We start from the raw sequence: 22908 nt of genomic DNA, 5'->3' as shown, positions 1-22908 counted from the left end.
GAAAATCATTTCTTTACACAAGAAAGGTGAAGGCTACAAGAAGATTAGCAAAGCTTTACTTATCAATATTGTAGCAAAAGTTATACAAAAATTTAACAAAGATGGAACTGCAACCATCTCACAGAGGCACCCAGGCCATCCACGGAAGTCAACACCACAACAGGAGCGTCTTCTGATGAGAAGGGTTGAAGAAAATCACCATTGTATCATGAATTCACAGATGTACTGCTCTATATTGAAAGAGAAGATGCTACCATCAGGGGCGGACTGACAACTCATGGGGCCCCCGTGCAATAGGGGATCATGGGGCCCCTGTGTCCTTGCCCAAACTCAAAAAAGCCTATGAAAAAGGTACCAGGGGCATCTCATGGGGCCCCCTACTGACCCTGGGCCCTCGGGCAGTGCCGAGTTTCCAAATGGGCAGTCCGCCCCTGGCTATCATCACTCTGTACCCTTGGTCGTCGTGCACTTTTCCAACATTACAATGTTCCAAAACACACATCTAAGGCCACTGTTGCATTTCTGAAGAAGAAAAGGGTGATAGTGATTCAGAGGCCAAGTATGTCTCCAGATCTGAACCCAATCGAACAACTATGGGGAATTCTGAAGAGACAAGTTGAGCATCGATCTCCATCCAGCATCCAGGCTCTAAAAGAGGTCATTCTTGAAGAATGGTAAAAGATCGATGTTGCAATACGTCACCAACTTGTCCATTCCATGCCTAGAAGACTTGGTGATGTCCTTACAAATCATGGAGGTCATACTAAATACTAGATGGGGTAGTTTTTGTTGTGGAGTGTATTCATTTTTGCATCAACTAATTTTGGTAAAACTGAATATTTTGTAATCTAAATTATATTATTACCTTACTTTCATGTAATGAGCTAAACAAATGTTCTATAAAACTCAGTTTTGTCATAATTTTGGAAATTGTTCCTGTGTTCATTGTGATATTGATTAAAATGTTTCTTTTCAAGAGGGGTGTACTCATTTATGCTGAGCACTGTATATATGATACACAGTATATAATAGATAGTATATATAGATAGATTCATTATTTATTTCAGGTACTTATATAGCGCCGTCAATTTACGCAGCACTTTACATATATATTGTACATTCCTATCAGTCCCTAACCCTCAAAGGGTGTACAATCTAAGCGCCCTAACTCACATTCATACATACACATACTAGGGACAATTTAGACAGGAGCCACTTCACCTACCAGCATGTCTTTGGAGAGTGGGAGGAAACCGGAGTACCCGGAGGAAACCCACGCAGGCACAGGGAGAACATGAAAACTCCAGGCAGGTGGTGCCGTGGTTGGGATTCGAACCAACGACCCAATTACTGCCAGGTGGAAGTGCTAACCATGTAGCCACTGTGCTGCCCTATTATTGTGATATATATTCCTATATACATTATACTGTATATTCTTCTCACAGTCTTCTCTGTATGTCTTATAACAGATTTTCCTCTCCCATACCAAGCGGAATTCTTTATTAAAAACATGAATGTGGAGGAGATGCTGGCCAGCGAGGTTCTGGGGGATTTCCTCGGAGCGGTGAAAAATGTTTGGCAGCCCGACCGCCTGAACGCAATAAACATCACCTCTGCGCTGGACAGGGGGGGCCGAGTGCCTCTACCCATCAATGACATGAAGGAGGGGTAAGCTGATTTTTACTGAACTTCTTACATTCTGATACTCAGTATGTCCCTAAAGCTGCTGTAAACATAAAGTGGACCTGTCGCTAACTTTACAAGTGATAAAAGTCCTTATGTTACAATAATCCGTGTCACTATTCTAAAACGCTCCACCATTTCTAAAAAAAAAAAAAGCTGTCCTTGAGCTTCAATGCAGAGACTTTGCCAGGCTAAGATGATGCCATCAGTCTGCTGCAGGCAGGAAGAAACATTTCCTTAGTCTCCTCTCAATCAGTAATCAGACTGCAACATTGTAACTTTGTATTAAAAGGCTGCTGCAGGGGCTGATCTGTGTCAGGGATTTGTGAACACAGCCAAGAACTGCACAGGCACTGGAATTTATATGACTGTATCATTTCTAAACTGAAAATCTTAGTCCAAGAAATAGATGGTGACCCTGGATGATGCCTGAAGAAAGATGGCTCTGTTCTTCTGGGGAGAAAAGCAGGGGGAGTACTGTGATCTCTGTGAGAGTTAAAAAATAGCTGGAAGAGTTACACTTACACATCACTTAACATGCATGGACTTAGAGAAAATATATCTGATGCTAGGTGTGATGCTACTTAACCTCCCTGGCGGTATTCCCGAGTGTAGCTCGGGGTAAAATTTCAGTACCAAAAGCGGTAACCCCGAGCTACACTCGGGCTTAGCATGAGGCGTTGCTCAGGGAGTCCCTGCAGCACTTACCTTGTCCTTCGCTCCTGCAATGTGTCCCCTGCAGCGTCCCCGGCCATCTCCTCCGGCGGGAAATTTGAAAATTTTAAAAAATGTCATTTTTTTCTAAATTAATTTTACATAGTAAAACATTGCTGTTTCAAACCATTTCACATACATTTTGTCCCGAGTGCTTTGTCCGGCGCCCAGCCTGCATTTTTACTATTCTTTCTGCCTGGAAACTGAGAAACGTCCATGGTGTCCAAAAAGCGTCCCTTTAGGTCAAAAGCGGTTTTAGACCGGCTAGAGAACAGCGATAGTAAATCAGAACCACTTGCAGAATTGAGTGATAATGATTCGTGGGGGAAATTCATCATCAGACACTGAAAACGATTCTGCGACTTTGCTCAGCGATGTGCGAACTTGGCGCTCTATTTCAAATTTCAGTGTTTTTGGTTTGATTATATTATTGAATTAAATTTATTATTATTATATTATTATTTTTTATGATTATTTATTAAATTATAATTTATGATTTCGTGTTTCAAATTTTATCCTACCCGGGATGTTTACTAGACTCTTGTTTGGACAGATTTCAGTGAGTTATTCCTAAAAATTACAGCCTACAATAAAAAACTACATATTTCCTTGCAAAAAAATGGTACCGCTTTCAGCACAAAAAATCTGAAATAATCAGATCGCCAGGGAGGTTAAAGTATGCAGTCATCTACAAAAATGATACAGATAGTTTTATTCCATTGTGGTCTATCAGTAGCCAATTCAAAATGAAGTTTTTATAGGTTTTAAGTCACATCGCCAGAACAAGCATGCTGTAAGTGAGCGTCAGACAAAAATTATTAAAGCTAAGCAGCCAAATACATATATAAAATATAGATATGGGGGCTGTTTTACCAGCCAAAGGATCTGTATTTTTGTCCATTTAGTCTGGAGATTTACACAGCTCTGCCACTCAGCAAAAATCCTGTCTGTCAGGAGAGGAGACCTGATTTTTTTCCTTCTGCTGCAGTTTTACTTGCAAGTCAGTGAAAAGAGAAGGAGCACACTGCTCACTCTGCTCTTTCCACCCATCAGCATGCTCCTTGCACTTCAGCACACATGATTGGCTGCTTATGTTGCTTTTCCCTCCCCTTTCTCTGAGCCCTGCTGTACATAATGTATTAAAAGATGCTGATATCAAGTGTGATTCATGAAATTACACTACCTGCACTAAAATTATATTTAATGAGATATCTATGAATGCACAGGTGCATGCAGTTTTGTCTTTTAGGTCAGACTGGGGTTCTCTGTACTGTTTCCCAGGCCAGAGAGTCAGAAAGCATCATTATGACAGCCAGGGAACTAGCCCCATGAGTAGCCCCTTGAGTAGTCCCCTGACTATCCCCATGACTAGCTCTCTGACTAGCCCCCAGAGTAGCCCATTGACTCTCCCCATGACTAGCCCCTTGACTAACCCCCTGACTAGTCCTCTGACTGTCCCCCTGACTAGTCCTCTGACTGTCCCCCTGACTGTCCCCCTGACTGTCCCCCTGACTGTCCCCCGACTAGCCCCTGAGTAGCCCCTTAACTAACCCTTGGACTATCCCCCTAACTAACCCTCTGACTATCCCCCCGAATATCTCCGTGACTTTCCCCCTGACTAGCCCCCTGACTAACCTTCTGACTAGCCCCCTAACTAGCCCCCTGACTAACCTTCTGACTAGCCCCCTGACTAGCCCCCTGACTAGCCCCCTGACTAACCTTCTGACTAGCCCCCTAACTAGCCCCCTGACAAGCCCCCTGACCAGTCCCCTGATGTTTCACCTGTCCTTCAATGAAGCAAATTGGATGCACACCACATTCCATTGGTTTCTTCCCCGGCCACACCAGGACCCAGGGGTGACATTTTACACATTAATATCGGGTCAGTAACAGGTAAGGGAGATCAGTGAACAGACATTCACTGATCTCCCTTCCCTCCACCCAGCAGCACCTGCCATGCTGATCCCGGGTCTGTTGATGGGTGCACAATTTTGAGAAAAAAAAAAAGCAATTTTTTTTACTTTTTGCTATAAAACATACCCAATGAAAAAACAAATAGTCATAAATTTAGGCCAAAATGTATTCTGCTCCATGTCTTTGCTAACAAAAAATCCCAATACGTGTAAATTAATTGGTTTACGTGAAAGTTATAGCGTTTACAAATGGCGGTATACATACTGGAATTTTTATATATATTTTTTTTTATGCTAGTATTGGTTGCGATCAGCAACAGCACTGACACTATACTAATGGCACTGGGCAGGAAGGGGTTAACATCTGGGCGATCAAAGGGTTAAATGCGTGCTAGGCAGTGACTTTATTGTGTGCTGTTTTACTAAGCAGACCTTCTGCTTTCTGTCCGTCTGCTGTGCAGAGATACAAAGCGGCATGTCCATGCTGACAGGAGACATCTGTGCTGTTTACACACAAATCTCTCCCCTCTCAGCTTCGCCAACAATCACCGAGTCCCAGATGGGAATCGCCAGCTGGGACTCGGTGATTGACATCCTCAGGAGCCAATAGCAGTGCGGATAGGGCGGCGTACCCCCTACCCGGAAATGCGAAATCACATATGTTTACGTGATTTTGTACAGCGCAGCTGCACTGTAGCAGTACATCTGCTATGGGGTGGTGGGCAAAGATCACCTAGAGAGGATTTTTTTTTTTTGAACTCTTTAAGGTTCCATGCTTTCTGGCTTAAAAAACACCAGTGCCCTTGGCAGAAAAAAAAGCTAATTTTGAGCGTTTATTTTGTACTGCATTTGGGAGTGTTTAGTGTTTTTTTTGTACTAGCACTTGTGAGCATTTGGGAGTGTTTAGTGTTTTTTCTGCCAGAAAAACGCTCTCAAAAACACAAAACAGAAGGGTTTTTTTTCTCTATCTCTAAATGCTGAGTTTGAAAACTGCCTCCAGAATAGATCATCTAATGTGCATGGACACATAGGATAACATTGGTTGCTTCTACAGGCAAAACGCTAAATTCCTCTAAGAGCAGCGTTTTTTTAAGCCTCTGTGCAGGGAGCCTCAAGCACTGAGACCTGGTTCACTGTGTTGCAGATTGTGCGGTCCACGTTTGCTTGTGTACAGCAGCCCATGCATTTGAAAAACCCTCCAACAGCAGCCCATGCATTTGAAAAACCCTCCAACAGCAGCCCATTCATTTGAAAAACCCTCCAACGGCAGCCCATTCATTTGAAAAACCCTACAACAGCAGCCATTCATTTGAAAAAAAACCTCCAACAGCAGCCATTCATTTAAAAAACCCTACAGAAGCAGCCCATTCATTTAAAAAACCCTACAGCAGCAGCCCATTCATTTAAAAACCCTACAGCAGCAGCCCATTCATTTGAAAAACCCTACAACAGCAGCCCATTCATTTAAAAAAAAACCTCCAACAGCAGCCATTCATTTAAAAAACCCTACAGAAGCAGCCCATTCATTTAAAAAACCCTACAGCAGCAGCCATTCATTTGAAAAACCCTACAACAGCAGCCCATTCATTTAAAAAAAAACCTCCAACAGCAGCCATTCATTTAAAAAACCCTACAGAAGCAGCCCATTCATTTAAAAAACCCTACAGCAGCAGCCCATTCATTTAAAAACCCTACAGCAGCAGCCCATTCATTTGAAAAACCCTACAACAGCAGCCCATTCATTTAAAAAAAAACCTCCAACAGCAGCCATTCATTTAAAAAAAAACCCTACAACAGCAGCCCATTCATTTAAAAAAACCCTACAGAAGCAGCCCATTAATTTAAAAAACCCTACAACAGCAGCCCATTCATTTAAAAACCCTACAGCAGCAGCCCATTCATTAAAAAACACCCTACAGCAGCAGCCCATTCATTTAAAAAACCCAACAACAGAAGCTCATTTATTTGAAAAACTCTACAACAAGCATCCCATTCATTTGAAAAACCCAACAGCAGCAGCCCATTAATTTAAAAAACCCTACAACAGCAGCCCATTCATTAAAAAAACGCTACAACAGCAGCCCATTCATTTAAAAAAAACCCTACAACAGCAGCCCATTCATTTAAAAAAACCCTACAACAGCAGCCCATTCATTTAAAAAAACCCTACAGCAGCAACCCATTCATTAAAAAACACCCTACAGCAGCAGCCCATTCATTTAAAAAACCCTACAGCAGCAGCCCATTCATGAAAAAAAAAACCCACAACAGCAGCCCATTCATTTAAAAAGCCCTACAGCAGCAGCTCATTCATTTGAAAAGCCCTACAACAGCAGCCCATTCATATAAAAACCCTACAACAGCAGCCCATTCATTTGAAAAGCCCTACAGCAGCAGCCCATTCATTTGAAAAACCCTCCAACAGCAGTCCATGCATTTGAAAAACCCTCCATCAGCAGCCCATTCATTTGAAAAACCCTCCATCAGCAGCCCATTCATTTAAAAAGCCCTGCAACAGCAGCCCATTCATTTAAAAAGCCCTGCAACAGCAGCCCATTCATTTGAAAACCCTCCAACAGCAGCACATTCATTTAAAAAGCCCTACAGGAGCAGCCCATTCATTTAAAAAACCCTCCAACAGCAGCCCATTCATTTAAAAAACCCTACAACAGCAGCCCATTCATATAAAACCCTACAGCAGCAGCCCATTCATATAAAACCCTACAACAGCAGCCCATTCATATAAAACCCTACAACAGCAGCCCATTCATTTGAAAAAAAAAAAAAAAAAAACCCTCCAACAGCAGCCCGTTCATTTGAAAAAGCTGCCGTGCCTGTGTTTCCGCACAAAAAAAGGTGCATGTGCCTTTTTGAAAATCTGGCTGCAGGGAAACCACATGGTCTTTTTGCGCATTCTTTTTCTCTGCGGTTCCTGCACCCACAATCGCACTACAGACTGAGATGCACGGGGGCACCATTCCAAATAAAGGTCAACCCTGCGTCTCCAAAGAGCAGTCCAATGCGATTCCGGCACCCGCAGCCAGAACCCACAGTGTGAACTGAGCCTAATATCGTCAGAATATTTCGGCGACCATTTCTGCTCTCTTCCTACAAACAAAACGTGACATTGTTTTTCTCAGCACAAGGGCAGACTCGTGTATATTTTCTGTATATTTTCTTGCTCCCCACTTTCCTGTGCCCCCCCCCCCTCGCCTCTACAGGCTATAAAAAGAAGGGATGACTCCATTTTTTTCTTCCAACTTGTAATGGCGGCAGTCATGCATCAATAACGCCTAAATAATTGCACAGAAGCCTGAGATGCTGTTATTAGGGGGAAGGCAAATGGCACGACTTCTTGACAGCTCTGGCTGCTTGCTGGAGATCAACAACATGCTGTTCTCTTTTTTTTTTCTTTTTTGTTTTTAGGGAATAAATCTAATTTTTTTCATTTTCTTCTCTTTATTATGGTGAGAGATGAGCCGATCTGCCAAAATGTGCTCTAACCCCAATTTTTGGAATCCAAGGAAAATTGGAAAACTAATATTTTGAATTGAATGAAAGGCAACAGGGACCATTTCGATGGCCAGGCGTGGCCCCTAGGAGGGCTGCTAATAATATTGTCAAACAGATGGCATAGGGAATGGAAATAAATGTGTATAGTGGGTGGAGGGGGGTGTCAAATCTGCCAGATTGCGAGGTATTATGCAACAATCTTCAACAACAATCCAAGGACCAGCAGCCTGAGGGTGCTATAGGGGTGATGCCCCCAACTGCTACTCCCTTTAGCTGCAGAAACAGCGGCCCGGGGAGGGGGGGTTACAAACTGTATGATGTGGCCAGGGGCGGACTGACCATTTGGAAACTTGGGCACTGCCCGAGGGCCCGGGATCAGTAGGGGGCCCCATGACATGCCCCTGGTACCTTTTTCATAGGCTTTTTTGAGCTTGGGCAAGGACACAGGGGCCCCATGATCCCCTATTGCCCGGGGGCCCCAGTTGTCAGTCCACCCCTGGCTATGGCAGTGATGCTTTGCTTTGTGATAGGAAATATAACCCAGTTGCTTACAGCAGGCGGCGAATGCGACCCATTGAATTGAATGGGGCTGCTCTGCAAACGCCCCGCAGGTGCATGCAGTGCACATGGTTACTATACGCTAGTGCAGTGATCAAGGGGTTAAAGCAGGTGATGAGGAGGCGATACAACCAGGGGCGGACTGACCATTTGGAAACTCGGGCACTGCCCGAGGGTCCGGGGTCAGTAGGGGGCCCCATGAGATGCCTCTGGTACCTTTTTCATAGGCTTTTTTGAGTTTGGGCAAGGACACAGGGGCCCCATGATCCCCTATTGCCCGGGGGCCCCATAAGTTGTCAGTCCGGCCCCTGGATACAACCATACAAAAATCACACCATAGAAATGCAGTCTGGATATGTTCCGTATTCATTTCTGTGTGCATGTCTTTGATGTGCTCCGATGCGTTTTTGATGTGTTTAGATGTGTTCCAGTGCATTTTTGGTGCATTTTTGATGCATTGGACTGGACTCCATGTGGTATGAACTGTCCCATAAACTAAAAAAGTACCCAGACCTTTATATTTTTTCTTTTAAAGCATCTCTAAATGTTGTTTGCAGTGACTTAGGACTTGATACTTAAAGGGCCAGTTCACACCACATGCAGTCCAGTGTGTTTTTTTTTTCTGCATCAAAAACACATTGATAATAAGTTACATGGTTTCCAAGGGCATAGTTCACACCAGTGCATTCCAGTTCCAGAAAAAAAGTAGAACGTGCTGCATTTTTTTCTGCACTCAACTGTACTGGAACACAGTAAAACCAGAATGCACCAAAATGCACATGTCCTTATTTAAGAAGAGGGTGAAAAATGCACCAGAACGCTTCAAAAACACATAAAAAATGCGCACACAGAAACGCATTTGCAGAACGCTTCTGGACTACATTTCTATGGTGTGAACAGATCCCCAATGTAATTCATTTGATCGTGTTATATTGAAACTATCCATGTTGAAATTTATTTTACATTTCGGTTCTTTATGGCTTAAAGGATAAATTCACCTTTTCAGGCAGAATTTCATTTTTCATAATAAATAGAATTTTCTATATACATTTAGAAAATGTGATTTTTTTATCTCACCTTATCCATAGGAGGTTTGAAATCTTTATTATGATTTTTATGTACCTGCGCTCGGACACAATGAATGATCCATTTTAGGTGCCTCACTCAATGTGAAATCAATGTGCGACTTAATTTTTTATTTATATTTTATTTATTTATTTATATTTTATTTAATTTATAAAAATTGTTTATGGAATAGAGAAACCCTGCAGGTAAGAATTTAAATACTTGATTTTTCTGTGCTATTACCTTTAATATCTTTAAGTTGGTGACAGGGTTAAGTGTGAACAAGGTCTGAGGAAGTCCTGAGGAAGTCCCATCAGCCCTTTACTTTTCCTTTAAAGGCTGTACTGTGAAGGTGATGTCCCCCATTAGTGAAAGTTTGAAACAATTTCCTGTTTCTCTAGGGTCTACGTCATGGTTGGAGCAGATGTCCCGTTCTCTTCGTGTCTTCGGGAGGTGGAGAACCCTCAGAACCAGCTGAGGTGCAGCCAAGAGATGGAGCCAGTCATCAGCTGTGATAAAAAGTTCCGAGCTCAGTTCCACATAGACTGGTGCAAGATATCACTGGTGGGTCCACATTTCTGTAATGTCCTTCTGCCATTCGAAATACCATCTGATACCCAGTGCCGATATTTTCCGTTATAGAGAATCGCATAAACTCAGCTTTTAAAAAAAAAAAATATATATATATATACATATATATATATATATATATATACACACACACACACATATATATATATATATATATATATACACACACACACACACACACACACACACACACACACACACACACATATATATATATACACACACACACACACACACACACACACACACACACACACACACACACACATATATATATATATATATATATACACACACACATATACATATATATATACACACACATATACTGTATATATATTTTTTTTTTTTTTTTTTTTTCTTAAATCTTAAAGCAGAACTCCAGAAATAAAAGTTTAAAAATGAATAGCCCATTCAAAGATAAAAGAAGAAAACCAGCTCTTTTTGTAATATTCACCTTCAGTTCTGTAGTACTTTTCATTAGATGTCCTCAATCTGATGGCCAGCATCATTCAACCCCCTTCCTCTGAGCCCAGGTCATCTTAGACCTGTGACCGGAAAAACAACACAGCGATAAGCTCATCTCTCTGTCATTCTGCTCTCTCCTTCTACCAGCATGCTTCTTGTCAGCACATGGACTGCCTAGCTCCTTGCGCTGCTTCTCCCTCTCACACTCCAGCCCTGCTGTACATGGACTGAAAGATTCTGATACCAGGTCACATTTAGGTACTTACACTGTTTGTATTTAAAAAACACAGTACATTTAGAGCTCATTCACACTTGTGGCAGCCTTCCCCCTCCCTCTGGTAGATCGCTTTTCAGAGGGAATTTGAGATGACGTGGGAGGTGATATGCCACTACAGCCCTCCTCTGTACCATAAGTTTGAATGGTCTTCCCAGATGTATTTCGAGAGGCGATCCCCTCTTCCTTAGAGCCACATCTGGGGATCGCCTCTGGAAACGTGTCAGCCTTGGTATTATCTTTCTCTCAAAGGGACCAGTCTAGGGGACCAGACCATCCTTTCTTTCTGGTCGATTTATGTGCCATTCATTTTATGTCACTTGTGAGTATACAGTACATCTGTTTTTTATACTAAGTAAAGGTCCCGCTGGGGTCGTGCGCTCAGCTGGTGCGCCTTCTCTGTTCTTTTGTGTTGTGCAGCTCCTGCAGGGCTCTTACTTTAGAAAACTCATAGTGCTCTGTGAATCCTGTGCTATGGATTACAGTTTTATTTGTAAATAAATTTGTATATTTATAGTAAAAAAACAAAAACAAAAACAGATTTAAAACTTTTCTTTTTAAAACAATTATACCTTTCCTTTTTCCCCTAGGTTCACACCATTTTGCAGAGACGCACTACAGTCCATTTAACATGATTTCCTATGGGACATGTTCACACCTGTGCGTTTTCAACCGGTGCGTTTTTTGGAAAGGGTCAGGGACTTTTTTGAACACATCTGCAAATCTGCCTAGCAACAAGAAAAAAAAAAAAAAAAAAAACCAAAGCGCAAAAACACAAAACGCAATACAGAAACGGCTCAAATGCAGCCTGCATAGATGTGAACTGACCTTAGGGCTGGTTCACACTATAGAAACGCAGTCCGGATGCGTTCTAAATGTGTTTCCACATGGACATTTGTGATGCGTTACAGTGCATTTTTTTTGCATTCCATTTAATTTTCCCCTCTTTTTATTCAATTCAAATAGGGACATGTGCGTTCCAGTGTGTTTTTGGTGCATTTTGTATGCGTTTTACCGCATTTCAGTACAGTTCTGTGCAAAAAAAATGGAAGCCTGTTTTACTTTTTTTTCTGTAACCAGAACACAGTGGAACTGCAAGCACTGATGTGAACTATGACACTGACAACCATGTAACCTACTCTCTGTGCGTTTTGCATGCAGAAAAAAAGCAACTGAAACGCATGTAGTCTGAACTGGCCTTTAGGGCGCGTTCACACTTGACTTTTTTTCTAACTCTTGCCAAACACCCCTATAGCGTTTGACAAGCGTTAGACCGGCGTTTGTGAAGCATTTTTAACGCTCCGCAAATGCTCCAAAAACGCCATATGCGCGGTTTTGCGGTGGTTGGTAGGCGTTTGCCAAGCATTATAAGTGCCCCACAAACACCTATAATGAAGTTTAAATGGTGTTAACACTCCGCAAACGCCTCACAACCGCGTCGCACCGCACCATAGACTTGAATGGGAGGCTTCAACTCCTCCTGACTCGACCAGAGGCGTCCGTTTTGCCGCGACACGACGCTAATGCTTCCGTGTGAACAGCACTGTGTGCTGCAATGTGCAGAATTTTCAGAGGCGTTTGGAAAGTGGTAAAAACGCTTCCCAAACGCCTGTCTGCCGCCTGCTGACAATGCTAGTGTGAACGTAGCCTTATGCAGGCCATAGATGGGTCGAAAATCAGCCGATTTTTCGGCCGAAAATATAATCGACCGATTTCGGATCATTAGTGGGTTAATTGTTCGGATGTTTTTCGGTATTTTGGCAGATTTTTTTTATCGGTAAAGTTGGTAAAAGATCGGCCGATTTTGCCGATCAGCCGATTTTCGTGGCAATTATGGGCAAATCAGCCGATCTTTTTACTGATTAAAAATCTGCGCATGAGCTGTGACCTGCAAGAGGAAGACAAAAAGAAGAAGAAAAAGAAGAAGAAGAGGATGAAGAAGAAGAAGAAGAAGAGGATGATGAAGAAGAAGAGGATGATGAAGAAGAAGAGGATGAAGAAGAAGAAGAGGATGATGAAGAAGAAGAGGATGATGAAGAAGAAGAGGATGATGAAGAAGAAGAGGATGATGAAGAAGAAGAGGATGAAGAAGAAGAGGATGAAGAAGAAGAGGATGAAGAAGAAGAGGATGAAGAAGAAGAGGATGAAGAAGAAGAAGAGGATGAAGAAGAAGAAGAGGATGAAGAAGAAGAAGAAGAAGAGGAAGAAGAAGAAGAGGATGAAGAAGAAGAAGAGGATGAAGAAGAAGAAGAAGAAGAGGAAGAAGAAGAAGAGGATGAAGAAGAAGAGGATGAAGAGGAAGAGGATGAAGAGGAAGAGGATGAAGAGGAAGAGGATGAAGAGGAAGAGGATGAAGAGGAAGAGGATGAAGAGGAAGAGGATGAAGAGGATGAAGAGGAAGAGGATGAAGAGGAAGAGGATGAAGAGGATGAAGAAGAAGAGGATGAAGAGGATGAAGAAGAAGAGGATGAAGAGGATGAAGAAGAAGAGGATGAAGAAGATGAAGAAGAAGAGGATGAAGAAGATGAAGAAGAAGAGGAAGAAGAGGATGAAGAAGAATTCCGGCCCGGCAAAAAGTGTCCCTGCAGAGAGCTCTGCTATTTCTTTGACAGTTCTTTGACATTTATAGCAGTTGCAACAATGTATCCGAAATTTGTTTCCGAATAAAAACATCTGTATCCGAAATGGATACAAATAGATACATTGTTGCAGCCGCTATAAATGTCAAAGAAATAGCGGAGCTCTCTGCAGGGACACTTTTTGCCGGCTGTAGACGGGATGAAAATCGGCCGATTTTTTTTTTTACCATTCCTGGTAACGTCGGCCGCTTGAACAACCGATTTTTCGTTTTTTAACGAAAAATCAGCCGGTTTTCTCCCCATCTATGGCCTGCATTATTGTCAAAGTTTAATTGAACAAGCTGAAGTTAGAAGTGACTGATTACCATACACAGCCGCACCAGATTCTGTGTGCTCCAAGTTTAGTACATGTTCCCCACTGTATCTCTTGTTACAAAAACATATATATTTCCTAGGCTCCGCAGCGCCATCAAGTGACCATAAAGCGGTGAAACGCATGTAGTGTGAACTGGCCCTCAGTCTATAGAATTCTGTATTTCTACTGTGGGAAATGCACATGAATTAATGTTTGTGCGTTCCAGGTGGACAGAACAAAACAAGTGGTGATCACGCAGGAAGTGGTGCGCGGAGAAGGGATCTTGCCGGACGTTGGGGAGTATAAGCCGCCATCAGAGTCCCTGAAGGCCCGGGATTACTATGTAGACTTCCTCATCACCCTGGCTGTGCCTTCTGCCGTGGCTCTGGTGCTGTTTGCCATCCTCGGCTACATCATGTGCTGCCGGAGAGAAGGAATGTGAGTCGCCTCCGTTTTTATTCGACTATTCAAAGTCACACAACTTTATTTAAGCTGCAGATGTTTTATAGCTGTGAGCAGAAACCTGGTGAGACCTGATGCAAAACTGGGTTTTATTTCTACTTCTGGCCCCCAAAACTGAAAATGTTTTACCAGACATGGGTTGCGCCAAGACTTCTGATTGCAAATAGCGTTTCCATTTGTCATTGTTTCCTGTGCCTTCTGTTCTATATACCAGCCATTTAGAACAAGGGGCCTATTTATAAATAATCTGCATAGACATTCATCCAGGGAATCTACTTCTACATTCATTCTGTCCGAATTAGGAAAAAAACGAATGTTCTGTCAGCCATTTTCCCTTCTGACTGAATGTTATTTTATCATCATGCAGTAGTAAAATACCTCAGTATGGCCACTAGATGGGGCAGGGGAGCATAGGAAATACAGTGTATCTCTTGTTACAAAAATGTATGTATTGGCTGGTTGATTACTATGCACAGCATCACCTTGTTCTGTGTGCTCCATTTTTAGTACATCCCCCTCACTGTATCTCTTGTTACAAAAAACGTATGTATTTCCTAGGCTCCACAGCGCCATCAAGTGACCATAATGTAGTGTTTTTATAATTGAGGCATTTCAGGAAAATACTGCATTATGGCCACCACTGGTGGCCATAATGCAGTTTTTTCCTGCATATACAGACTGATTTCACTGTTGCAGGTTTAGTAACACTCACGCTGGTTTAGTAACACTCACGCTGTCAAATAATTAAAGTCAGCAGCTACAAAAACTGTTTCTGCTGACATTTAAAATACAGCCACTTACCTGTCCCTCGGTCCGGCAGTGTCCTCACCACGGCTGGTTTCACTGGCTGTCTTCTCTCCCTGGTGCCGCCATCTTCAGTGTGGGCACCCGGCTGTGACAGCTTGCGGCTTCACAGCCGGGTATCCACTGTGCATGCGCCAGAAGTGCTGCGCTTCCTCAATGGCACTGTAGTCTTCTGGGACCTGTCAAGTGTCCCAAAAGACTACAGGGAGGGAGGGAGGGAGGACACCTTATGTTTCCAATTGCGATCAGACCGGAAGTGGGAGTGGGTACCTATCAAATTCGGGTATCCGCTCCCCAAAGGTGCCAATCCTTAATGGGGAGCAGGAGAGCAGTCCTTAAAGCGGAACTTCCCCTTTTGGGTGGAGCTCCACTTTAAGCATTGACAATAAAACTTAGAAGCTGATTGGTTACTATGCAGAGCCAGACCAGATTCTGTGTGCACTCATTTTAGTAAATCTTCCCCAGTGTAACATTTTCAGAGAATGCTACAGGAAATTAGCAAATAAATGTAACTAATGGTGACCATAATGCAGTAGTTTCCTGAAATTGAAATACCTCAAATAGGAAGATACCACATTATGATCAGTGCATGGCGCTGTACAGCATAGGAAATACATAAGTTGTAACAAGAGATACAATGTAACTTCCAGGGAATGCTACAGGAAATTAACTAATAAATGTAAACAAGGGGGTCATAATGCAGTATTTTCCTGGAATGCACTAATTAGAAAATTCCACTTTAGGGCCACTAGATGAAGCTGCAGACAGGGGCGTCCCTAGGATTGGTGTCACCCGGTGCGGTAACACTTGGTGTCACCTCTCCAGAGGTGGGCGGTCCCTGTCGTGCACACACAGCCTGGCTGGATGTTCCCCTCCCTGTGTCCCCATCGCACCCCCAGACCGGTGTTGCAAGATCAGTTGGGGTTAACTGACTGGTCCTGTAGTATAGGTTGCAAGCTGGCGATCCCCGCAAGATGGATGAGATCTGCAGATTGGGGAGCATAATGGATTGGTCTACGATCCATTATGCCCTCCAATCCGCAGATCCGATCCATCTTGCGGGGATCGTCGGTTTGCTTTAAAACTTTCTCTTTCTGGTCTTCAAAGCTGCAAACTTCAGTGAAGCTGATTGGCTCTGACTCTGAGCCTCCGACGATGTTAGATTCGATCACATGCGCAGTTCGCAACTGCCAGTTCCTTCCTGTTCCTTAATCCCAGCACTTATTATTAATGTGGAATGAATGATCAATCCAGAATTTGGTGCCACTGCCTTGCAAAAGCTTGTGGAGAGGGTCCAGCCAACCGACACAAATATAATTTCTGCTGTTTTTTAATTTTGGTGTCACCCCGTGCGTTAGGTGTCACCCGGCGCACACCCCCCGCACCCACCTAGGGACGCCACTGGCTGTAGATCATAGGAAATAAATGTATTGCACACAATATGGTGAATATTCATGCTGGCTGTGCGAATGCTTGAACATTCGTAAAGCAGATTTTAAAACATTTTTTTTATAAATAGACCCCCTGGGTATTTGTTCTGCACTTTTCAATCTACTTAATATTTTAGTCATTATAAATATATATGATCGTCTTCGCAGAGTCTGAATTCATCCAGAGCTCACTAAATCAAACAAATGGAAGATCTGTGATTTTCAATTTTATTGCATGTAATCATTGTAGATGCAAGGATTGATCAGTTGCAGGAGCGGACTGACAACTCATGGGGCCCCCGGGCAATAGGGGATCATGGGGCCCCTGTGTCCTTGCCCAAACTCAAAAAAGCCTATGAAAAAGATACCAGGGGCATCTTATGGGGCCCTTTATTGACCCCGGGCCCTCGGGCAGTGCCCGAGTTTCCAAATGGTCAGTCCGCCCCTGATCAGTTGTATGGTCATAACGGCACTTGTATGCCGGCCATACACTGGCAGAACTTCCAACAAACTTTTGTATCAAAATTCTCAGCACATTCGATAACTTGACAAATGTTGTTTGAAAGTATTGCAAAATTTAGCTTTCTTTTAACATTTGATTTTGGAGTGAATGGATTTTCCCCAATGAAAGCCCCATACACTGCTAGAAATTTGAGAGAAAAAAAAAATTTCATCCTGCTTCTTGACATTTTTCTCATCACTGAAGTAAAAACAAACATCGATTTGACACCTCCAACCATTAGAAAAGTGAACGAATGTTCTTGAAGGGTAATGCAAACGGTAAACACTTATGCGCTGCTATGTTCCAACTACAGTGATAACATCAGGGAAGAAGATTGCTGCACTCACTACTCTGGTGTACTCAAAATTAAATAAATGAAAAAAATGTGGTGCTCCATCTCATCATAAATAGAACCAGAAGCTTTTGCCCTCATGCACACGGGGCCAGGGGTAGACTGACAACTCATGGGGCCCCCGGGGAATAGGGGATCATGGGGCCCCTGTGTCCTTGCCCAAACTCAAAAAAGCCTATGAGAAAGGTACCAGGAGCATGTCATGGGGCCCCTACTGACCCCGGGCCCTCGGGCAGTGCACAAGTTTTCCAATGGTCAGTCCACCCCTGCACAGGGCGTTTTGATAATGCTGGTAACGATAGCTATGTAAAGTCATGTTAAAAGCAGGAGTTTTTTTAGCGTTTTTGAACTATGTATATAGGCTAGAATAAAATAGATATCAATATATTAAATAAATTGACAAATTGTTAGATCAATCAATTAATAGCACATATCACCGTGCCAAACTGACATGATACACTAAGAATCAAATTCCTGTTCATCAAATATGTGATTAGAGGTGCTGTTTTAGACAAATAAAAAAGTATATAAATAAATGGAAATACCATAAGCAGCGCTCTCAAAACTATATATGCCCTTAAATAATATATAAATATAAACAAAATAAATAAATCGATATATAAATAAATAAAAAACTGCCACCAAAAAAAAGTTATATGTGCAAAAAATGTGAGACATCAAAAATAAGTCCATAATAAAGTGTAGTCCATATATGATTTTCTTCAAAAAATATATTCGCTACAACCGTGAATTCCTTTGTGCTCAACACCAAATCAAAGTGCTAACTCACCAGATGCTGGTGTTTAACCTCTTCACACCGGCCACACACAAATGTGCGGCCTCCCGGCGTCTGAACCTAGATGCCGAGCGGCCGCACATTTGCGTGCAATTAACAAAAAACATATGTGGTGAGAGCGCGCACCCTGCGCGCTCCCAGCACACATGTCCGGTACTCACGGAAAGGTCCCAGTCTGCTCTTTCGATCAGGACCTTTCCCGATCATGTGACCGCCGTGATGATGCGCCACGGCGGCCACATGATCCCTAAACCCCACCCCGCCCTGTCCGTCCCGCCTCCCGGCTTCAGAAACTCTTAAAGGGCCAGGAGGCGCCGGCGGGAAGGGGTTAATCAGCATATCAATCAAACATCAGTAGATGTGGAAGATTCATCAGCAAACCGATCAATCCAGATAATATTCATTCATCAGATGGTTGATCCATTTAGACTCCATCAAGGTAAGTATAATATATAATATAATTTTTATTAGCGTTTAGCAGCGTTTTTCCACATTTGTGTTTTTAGCGTTTTTTTGGTAAAAAAATGGCCAAAAACACCGGTTTGCTGCGTTTTACCGCGGTTTGCTGTGTTTTTTCAGCGTTAGAGATTTTTTACAGCTAAAAATCTCCCCTAGAGACGCACTAGTCCTGGGTTTTTTTCCAGCCAAAAAACATTGATTCCAGTCTATGTGTGTATGGACACATAGGATAACATGCTGGGGGGTTACTGGCTGTAGAAAAAAATGTCAAAAGCCAAAAACAGCCGCTGTAAAAAGGTCCAGTGTGCATGAGGACTTAGAATCACAAAGTGACAGTCCAATAATTTTTTTTTTTTAATTTAAGTTTAATATTGGAAATAAATGTCCTTGGACTGTCACTTTGTGTTTCTAAAGCTTATGGTTCTATTTATGATGAGATAGCACACCGCATTTTTTTTCATTTCTTGAAGGGTAACTCCAGTTTTGTGGGGAAAAAAATGAGCAAGAAAAAAAAGTAGCATATTCAATTGTTATTCAAGTCATATTGTAATTGAATGTTCTTAATAATGACCTTTCCTTTTCAATCTGTAGTTCTGTAATTCTCTGTAAAATGCAACATGGCGACCTGGAGGTGTTCTGTATACAGATGATGTACACAACGCCTCCAGAAATGTAATTTCCTGCTTGTGTGATTGGCTCACTGATTTTTCCAAAAGTCTACACGAAGATACAAGTCAGAGTTTGGGCATCCCCTGCAACAAAAATGTCATTTTTGGTGAGATACTCCCAAAGGGAAGTCAGGTTTAAAGGGATGCAGACACTGCCACTTTCCTCATTAGAGCCCTGCAGGTGCAGCAGTTGATTGATATTCAGAAAATCACTCCCATACATATTCACTGTGCACATGGACACAGACAAACAAACAGATTATTTCTTCAGAATAACAAAAAGTAGGAATCTGCCACAAAGTTTGGTAAAATCCCTGCAATGTATATAGATCACCCAAAGGGCAATATTTTTTTCTCAACAAAAGTACTCTTTAAAACTAAAAATTAGAAATGAAATTCTATTAGTGCACAGCACTGGCTTCTTGTGCTGCTTCTGCCTTCAGAATTGGTGTAAATCCCAACGCCAGCAAATGCTTATTACTTTTAGATGGTAGTAACAATAAATGTTTCTGTTATCTCCATGTTACCGTGGTCTGTGGACCTCAATGAGGACATTGCCCCTCGCTTTCTGTGACAGCAGGACAATAGTTGAGGGGAGCAGTTGTCAGTGGGAGATTATTGGGGTTCCACGCCCAAACCGAGAGCCCAAATAATCTATAACATTGTAAATATAAGAACTAGTCACCAGTATTGCCTGTGGTCCCTCTGCAGCTGATCGTTCTCCATTGACTTACTATTGCACTGGGTATCTGTATGGAGGCGGCCATCTTGGTAGTGGCAGGGCTTTGCTTCCTCATGTCAGAACCTCCAGCAAGGAGAACAGTGAACATCACAGTAGTGACATCACCAATTCTCACTCCACATCTAGCAGTCAGAGGCAGCAGTGCCTTAGATCTCACACTGCAGATATATAGTTATGAGGCTGAAGGTACAGGGGTGCCTAGGCACACTCATATAACAGGAATTGAACTGACCATTTTCAGGAATTCAAGACAAAAGACAGATTTTCAGACAATCGGGAATACCTTTTACTGAGTGGAATTTTTAAGGCTGCATAAAGAGCAAACAATATTTTTTTATATATATAAATATAACAATTCCAAGATTTTTATTATTATAAAAGATTTAAAAAAATGGTGGTTTAAAGAACCATGGAGAGGAAAAAATGCGGCTACAAACAATATTTATACATAGGCATTACTACAGAGCAGAATAGAAGATATTCAAACTGCATAGATAGTCCAGAGGTACAGCAACTGACACGTTTCAAAGTCTCCTTCTTCCTCGGGGTGCTTTCTATGCATTCAGATTGTATTATCATTTACAAACTATGCATGGCATTGACATCAATGTATAATCAGAAATATACACCATATTTGTATCCGCATCATTACTGACCTTCTTGTGCATGATAAAAATGTATATAGCCGCTGACATGAATCAAGTCATTTATTTATTTCAGGTACTTATATAGCGCCATCAATTTACGCAGCGCTTTACATATATATTGTACATTCACATCAGTCCCTAACCCTCAAGGGGCGTACAATCTAAGGTCCCTAACTAACATTCATATATACACATACTAGGGACAATTTAGATAGGAGCCAATAAACCTACCAGCATGTCTTTGTAGTGTGGGAGGAAACCGGAGTACCCGGAGGAAACCCACGCAGGCACAGGGAGAACATGCAAACTCCAGGCAGGTGGTGCCGTGGTTGGGATTTGAACCAACGACTCTAGTACTGCCAGGCATTAATGTCGACGTGGTTCCACCAATCCACAGGGCATAGGAGGGGCCAATGCAGAGGGCCCAGAGGGGACATAGATTTTCAGGGAACTGCTTAGGCACAATTAACATTTGTAAATGTTCCCCTATAACATAGCAAATCTTCACTTTTTCAGTCTAGGTCCACTTTAAAGCAGAACTACACTACACCTGAGCACCACTCACCAAATATGCTATTTAATTTATTTTTAACATTCGAAGCAAACACATATATCCATTCGTGTCTCCACGCTTTATTTTGCTGAGAAATCACTTTGACAAGCACCCTCCTGGCATTTCTGGCCACGGCCATGTTGAGTAAGGGCAGATGATTTGTGTAGCATTTACTTCCTGGAATCCATCTGCCCTTAGCACAGGCAAGCAGGCAGGAGAGTGTGCTTAGCTGAGACAAACCCCTCCTCCCCTCCTGAAGACTCTTGGGATGTATGACATCATTTGCCTAGGCATGGGAACCAGGAAGTAACTGAAACTATTTAAAAAACAGTTAAAACGGGTAAATATGATACACTTTCCTATCTATTTACTATGCTAGCAGTATAGGGATTAAAAATAGTCCATGTTGATTGAGAGTGACGTTCCACTTTAAGCTTTTCCTGAAGGTCCTGTCAGTGTGTATTAGGGTACATACAGGGATGAGTTTGGGGCAACGCAGGGTTCAGCCCTAGTGATTGAAATGGCCAGATTTGCAGTGAGAGTCTGTTGGGAGAGGATTTCCATGCAAGATCATCATTTATTGGGATTGATGTAGATCTACATCGCTGGACGACATCATTGACAACAGATTTTACAGCACGGGACATTTTTTTTGTTAATAAAGGACTTTATAAAACTTTGTGTGTTCATTTACTGTATATTTCAATTTTTTGTGAGTAAAAAGGGGGCTATGTACCATTACCCATTCAAGGATGGGGGCTCTTCAAAGAGGGCATCTAGATTCCGATAATCCTTCCCCCTCCACAAACCCTCACAACCACAGGGTAAGGGTTGTGAGGAAGAGGCCCTTTTTCTTATTTACATAGGGGCATGGTGCCTTGCCAGGGGGATGACATGGCCTCGTATGGTTCTGGATGGATGGCCACATGCTTCACTGCCCCTCTTTTCCTGGCTGCAAGCTTGGATAAAGGTCTGGAAAACAAAGTGGCTGGGGGATCCCAGGTGACCTCACTGACCACATATGGTCATAACTATACATGATCAATAATGTCAGCCAGCAAAATAAAAGGGCATGGTGTTCCCTCTAAAAATCCATTCCAAACCCAAGATCAGACCCAAGATTGTTTAAATTTTATGTGGTCAATCAAGTCACCAGGGATCTCCCAACCACTTCTGAAATGGGTCTGAAATGTGATTTAGCTGCAAATGGTATTTTTTTTTTTCAAAAAGTCATTTTTGCTGTAGTACCTCCTACTGGTGTGCCACTTAACCAAGAGGTTAAAGGCCCCTTTCACACGGGGCGGACCCGTCAGTGGATCCACTTGCTCAGTGGTGGATCTTAATAAAATTAATAATATTAATATAAATCAATAAAAATTAATAGTGAAAGTCCACAGAAAACACCAAAAAGATTTTTTTGTCCGTGAAATATATATATATATATATATATCAAGTGAAAAAATATTAATCAAGTGACTTTCTTCTTTCCCAAAGACTCTTCAAATACACCAAAAGAACTTCCACCTTCCACCCGTGAAACCAACATCAAATAGACTCACCAGATTTAGGTGAATGAGACACTTTTTAGGAATTTAAGGGATCCTAAGCCCTCTTTGCTGTTCACTCTAAAGGGATCTTCAACGATACAAATAGGCTCCACCGTTCAACCAGGGAGAAAAAAACTTACATAGTGTGATATTGCCACGATACAAATAAATAGAGGAGGGAAATTGTGATATTGCCATGATAAATGTTGACGCATTTCCGGTCTATACCCCGT

The 22908-nt window shown here is 42.3% G+C and overlaps 1 protein-coding gene across 4 annotated transcripts in view; it reads left to right on the top strand.

The window, feature by feature from the left end:
- The window catches only part of SGCE (sarcoglycan epsilon), a 110229-nt gene that overhangs the window by 64135 nt on the left and 23186 nt on the right, over positions 1-22908 (top strand). For all 4 annotated transcript variants that reach the window (XM_089687139.1, XM_089687136.1, XM_089687138.1 and 1 more), the window contains 3 exons: positions 1470-1668; positions 9848-10010; positions 13940-14151. In XM_089687139.1, coding sequence (XP_089543265.1) covers positions 1470-1668; positions 9848-10010; positions 13940-14151 — 574 coding nt within the window. The remainder of the gene's footprint in view (positions 1-1469; positions 1669-9847; positions 10011-13939; positions 14152-22908) is intronic.

This window comes from Staurois parvus, unplaced genomic scaffold (assembly GCF_062004578.1).
Source record: "Staurois parvus isolate SC_StPar_1 unplaced genomic scaffold, SC_StPar_1.0 ptg000418l, whole genome shotgun sequence".
Taxonomy (NCBI): Eukaryota; Metazoa; Chordata; class Amphibia; order Anura; family Ranidae; genus Staurois; species Staurois parvus.
Note: the sequence above shows the minus strand (reverse complement) of the source record. Positions and strands in the feature narration are given on the sequence as shown.